Source organism: Bison bison, unplaced genomic scaffold (genome assembly GCF_000754665.1).
Source record: "Bison bison bison isolate TAMUID 2011002044 unplaced genomic scaffold, Bison_UMD1.0 scf7180017864324, whole genome shotgun sequence".
Taxonomy (NCBI): domain Eukaryota; kingdom Metazoa; phylum Chordata; class Mammalia; order Artiodactyla; family Bovidae; genus Bison; species Bison bison.
Window position 1 is genome coordinate 11,692,496 of NW_011494896.1, and position 5,850 is coordinate 11,698,345.

General features: G+C 36.8%; 1 protein-coding gene across 1 annotated transcript in view; it reads left to right on the forward strand.

Moving 5' to 3' along the window:
• Positions 1 to 4,907, forward strand: part of LOC104998189 (glycerophosphodiester phosphodiesterase domain-containing protein 4-like) — a 129,963-nt gene extending 125,056 nt beyond the window's left edge. The window contains exon 16 of the mRNA XM_010853255.1: positions 4,432 to 4,907. Coding sequence (XP_010851557.1) covers positions 4,432 to 4,907 — 476 coding nt within the window. The remainder of the gene's footprint in view (positions 1 to 4,431) is intronic.
• Positions 4,908 to 5,850: the final 943 nt, after the last annotated feature.

Genomic DNA, 5,850 nt, shown 5'->3' on the forward strand with positions numbered 1-5,850 from the left:
AGAAGGCAAGAATATACAGTGGGAAAAGACAATGTCTTTAACAAGTGGTGCTGGGAAAACTGGTCAACCACTTGTAAAAGAATGAAACTAGAACACTTTCTAACACCATACATAAAAATAAACTCAAAATGGATTAAAGATCTAAATGTAAGACCAGAAAGTATAAAATTCCTAGAGGAAAACAGGCAAAACATTCTCCGACATAAGCCACAGCAGGATCCTCTATGACCCATCTCCCAGATTAATGGAAATAAAAGCAAAAATAAACAAATGGGACCTAATTAAACTTAAAAGGTTTTGCACAACAAAGGAAACTATAGCAAGGTGAAAAGATAGCCTTCAGAATGGGAGAAAATAATAGCAAATGAAGCAACAGACAAAGAATTAATCTCAAAAATATACAAGCAATTCCTGCAGCTCAATTCCAGAAAATAAATGACCCAATCAAAAAATGGGCCAAAGAACTAAACAGACATTTCTCCAAGGAAGACATACAGATGGCTAACAAACATATGAAAAGGTGCTCAACATCACTCATTATCAGAGAAATCCAAATCAAAACCACAATGAGGTACCATTTCACGCCAGTCAGAATGGCTGCTATCCAAAAGTCTACAAACAATAAATGCCGGAAAGGGTGTGGAGAAAAGGGAATGGTTGGTGGGAATGCAAACTAGTACAGCCACTATGGAGAACAGTGTGAAGATTCCTTAAAAAACTGGAAATAGAACTGCCTTAGGACCCAGCAATCCCACTGCTGGGCATACACACCGAGGAAACCAGATTTGAAAGAGACACATGTACCCCAATGTTCATCGCAGCACTGTTTATAATAGCCAGGACATGGAACCTAGATGTCCATCAGCAGACGAATGGATAAGAAAGCTGTTGTACGTATACACAATGGAATATTACTCAGCCATTAAAAAGAATACATTTGAATCAGTTCTAATGAGGTAGATGAAACTGGAGCCTATTATACAGAGTGAAGTAAGCCAGAAAGAAAAACACCAATATGGTATACTAATACATATATATGGAATTTAGAAAGATGGTAACAATAACCCTATATGGGAGACAGCAAAAGAAACACAGATGTATAGACCAGTCTTTTGGACTCTGAGGGAGAAGATGAGGGTGGGATGATTTGAGAGAATAACATTGAAACATGTATATTATCATATGTGAAACAGACCACCAGTCCAGGTTCATTGCATGGGGCAGGGTGCTCGAGGCTGGTGTACTTGGATGACCCAGAGGGATGGAATGGGGAGGGAAGTGGGAGGGGGGTTCAGGATGGGGAACACACATACACCCGTGGCGGATTCATGTCAATGTATGGCAAAACCACCTCAATATTGTAAAGTAAGTAGCCTCCAATTAAAATAAATTAAAAAAAAAAGGAGGTTGGAAAATATTTTAAAGGATAATGCATGTACAGTAGCTAAAGTTTTGTGGTATAGCTAAAGCAGGACTTACAGGGAGAGTTCTAAGTTTAAATCTTAGAAGAAAGATTGGTTTAGTATTCATTGTTTCTACCTTAAAAATCTAGGAAAAAATTAAGTAAATATTTTCTAAGTAAAAGAAGGAGATAATAAAGACAGCAGGAATCAAAGACATAGAAAAGACACAAACAGAGAAAATAAAAAGTTGGTTCTTGAGAAGATTAATAAAATTTATGAACTTGTAGCAAGATGAGAGAGAGATTGCCAATATGACATATGATGGAGAAAAAACATCTGACAAAATTCAACATCCACTCATGATAAAAACTCTTACCAAAGTAGGTATAGAGGAAATATATCTCAAGATAATAAAAGCCATTTATGACAAACCTGTAGCCAACACAATACTCAGTGATGAAAGCTTAAAGCCTTCCTTCTAAAATCTAAAACAAGACAAGGATGTCCACTGTCACTTCTATTCAATATACTGTTGAAAGTCCTAGCCACAGCAATTAGATAAGAAAGAGAAAAATAAGTTTCTAAATTGGAAGAGGTAAAATAGTCATTTTACTATGATATGATACTATATATAGAAAATCCTAAAGACTCCATACAAAAACTACTAGAACTGATAAATGAATCCAACAAGGTGGCAGAATATAGGATTAACATACAGTAATCTGTTGCATTTATTTAAACTTACCAATGAAATATGACAAAAGGAAAGTAAAAAAATAATTTCTTTTAAAATTGTATAAAAAATACTTAGGAATAAACCTGACTGAGGAGGTGAAAGGCTTATATGCTGACAACTATAAGAAGTTGATAAAGGAAATTGAAAGTGATTGAAAAAATGGCAAGATATCCTATGCTCTTGGATTGGAAAAGTTAATATTGTTCAAATGGCAATACTCCCCAAAGCAGTTTACAATTTTAATGTGATTTTTATCAAATTACCCATGAAGTTTTTTACAGAACTAAAATAATTCTAAAATTTGAATGGATCTATAAAAGACTCAAAATCACCAAAGCAATCCTGAGGAAAAAGAACAGTCCCTGGGAAGACATAACCCTCCCAGATGTTGTACAGCACTACACATCTGTAGTAATCAGATCATGGTAATGGTATAAAAACAAACATATGGATCAATGGCACAGAATAGAGAGCTCAGAAATAAACCCATACACCTATAGGCAGTTAATCATTGACAAAGGAGGCAACAATATACAATGGAGAAAGACAGTCTCTTCAGTAAGTAGTTTGTATCTGCTAATCTAAAATTTCTAATTTATCTTTCCAGTAAGTGGTGTTGGAAAAGCTGGACAGCCACATGTAAATCAATAAGGTTAGAACACACCCTTTCACCATACACAAAAATAAACCCAAAATGGCTTAAAGATTTAAACATTTTAAGACAGAACACCATAAAATCTTAGAAGAGAATATAGGCAAAACATTCTCTGACATAAATCATACCAATATTTTCTTACGTTCATCTTTCAAGGGAAAGACATAAAAGTAAAAATAAACAAATGGGACCTAATCAAACTCATAAGCTTTTCTATAGCAAAGGAAACCATAAACAAAGTGAAGAGACAACCTACAGACTGCAAAATATGCAACCAAAAAGGGCTTAATTTTCAAAATATACAAATAGCACATACAACTCAATAACAAAAAAACAACTCAAGTGAAAAAGAGACAGAAGACCTAAATAGACATTTTTTACAAAGAAGACATACAGATGGCCAACAGACTCATGAAAAGATGCTCAGTATCACTTAATTATTGGAGAAATGGAAATCAAAGATACAATGAGGTATCACTTCAAACCCATCAGAATGGCCATTATTAAAAAGTAAAAATAACAGATGCTGGAGAGGGTGTCAAGAAAAGGAAACCCTTCTACATGGGTGGTAGGAAAGTAAATTGATGCACCCAGTATGGAAAACAGTATGGAGGTTCCTCAGAAAAATATGAGTTGCCATGTGATTTAGTAATCCCACCCCTGGGAATATGGACAACATTCTAAATTGAAAAGATACATGCACCCCAGTATTTATGGCAGCACTATTTACAATAGCCAAGATGTAGAAGCAACTTAAATGTCCATTGATAGGTGAATGGATAAAAATGTGGTTTATAATGGACTACTACTCAGCCATGAAAAAGAATGAAATAATGATATTTGCAACAAAATGGATGGACCTAGAGATGATCATACTAAGTCAGAAAGAAAAAGACAAAGGAAAAGACCATAAGATACCACTTATATATGGAATCTAAAATGTGAAACAAATGAACTTCTATATGAAACAGAAACAGACTCAGAGACATAGAAAACAAAATTATGGTTACCGAAAGGGAAAGGAAGGGGTTGGGGAAAGATAAATTAGAAATTTTAGATTAGCAGATACAAACTACTACAACAAGATCCTACTGTATAGCACAGGGAACTGTTATTTCCTTTGATAAACTGTCATGGAAAATAATTTGAAAAGAATAAATATATATGTATATATGCATAACTGAATCACTTTGCTGTATATCAGAGACTAATACAACATTGTGAATCACTTTACCTCAATTTTAAGAAATAATAAATCAATAATACCAGCTCTTACCGCTTTCTTCTATTTGACGTTGTACTGGATATCCTAGCCAGTTCAGTAAAATAATAATAGGCATAAAGGAAGAAATAAAACTCCTTAATTTGCATTTATTATTATATGAAAAATTTTAAGGAGTCAACTGAAAAACCTACTAGAACTAAAAAGTGAATTAAGCAATGTCTCAAACTCCAGCACCTTGATGAATTGAAGACCATAGGAAAGTCTGGGTAGGGAGAGAAGTAGTGGAAAAAAATCTGAGATGGTAATTGAGGGGCTGACATTTTAAAGATGGCTAGAATCTTACCACGTGACTGGCAAATATTGGAGAAGTGACATTTGCAGAATCTGTGTTTTTGTCTTTTCTATCCCATAGAATCTCTGAGTACAAGCCTCCGAACAAGAGAAAGTAAGAATCAAGGACCTTCATGTATATCCATAGATCCTGTCTCCCGAGTTACGGAAATTCCCTGGACTCATGCAGCCCTCTCCCCAGCTTTAACCAAGAATGTAAGGAAATACCCAGACTCTAACCGTGTTTCAGTAGTCCCCATGAAGAAAGCCAGCAAATCAGAGCCAGTCAGCAAAACCATCAAGACACCAGTGCCTGGCAAGGATGACATTAGACACCTGGTCCCCACTTTGAAGGCCTCTGAATCCATCCAAGCACCCGTCCGGGAGTCTGCCAGAGAGGCCACCTTCCAATCTTCATCAGCCATGAAGGCGAATGGAACATTTTCCTCCATAGATGTCTCTCATCCTCAGAAACAAACTGAAAGGCCCCCCAATACTAAATCTTCCGAGGAATCCCTTCCTGTTTTCACCACATCCAGCCCATCCTCCTCCTCCTAAGCCTGTCTGCAAAGAATTAACCACAACTTGCTCCCTTCTTCCTCTTCTTCTCTGTGCCTGAGGATGGTGACAGTGAAGAGGGGTCAGGTAGTGAGTGCAGAAGAGCTGCTGAGGCTCTCAGGAAAACCATTCTGGTCTAACCTTTCTCTAAAGAGTGCATATCAAGGGGACAAACAAGGGGAAAATAGTTGTAATCTTGGAGCTGGAGCTGGTTGTTCTCTGGGTATTAGGTTTTAATCTCATCTGTAATGAACATCAGCATGTAAATAAAGGCAACTCTCAGGAACTCAGAAGGTAAATGGTGTATTCTTTGGACCCCACTGTGATCATTCAGGCTGACAAAGACTAGAGGATAAGTGCCAAAGTGATGCCATCCTGAGAATGAGAGGTGGCATACGTGTGAGTCAGGGGCAAAGATCTCATCCCACACATGCCTTCTGTCATCTGGCGTGAAGTGGGGTGCTTTATAATACCTTGTTCACTGATTCCCCAGTGGGGTGATGGGCATAATCCCATACCAACACAGTAACTCTAGTTCTTGAGTCATCAGAGCCACAGCAATTGTCTAAAGCTTTATCAACCTGAAGAATCTGAAAACAGAAATGCCTGGGGTATACCAAGTGAAAGAAGTAGTGCAGTGAGAAAAAATGGAGTATTTTAAAATACATTACTAATCAAACACAGGCATAAGCTCAAGAACCTTGTCTTCTTGACTGACTCTAAGAGTAGGATATTGCCACTCTCTCAGATAAGATTTAATCTAGTATACATAATCTAGTCAAGATTATTACATCAAGATTATCATGTTATTATCAAGTCAAGATAAATCTAGTTATTTATATGAAAGTGAAAGTGAAGTTGCTCAGTCGTGTTGGACTCTTTGTGACCCCATGGACTGTAGCCCACTAGGCTCCTCCGTCCATGGGATTCTCCAGGCAAGAAT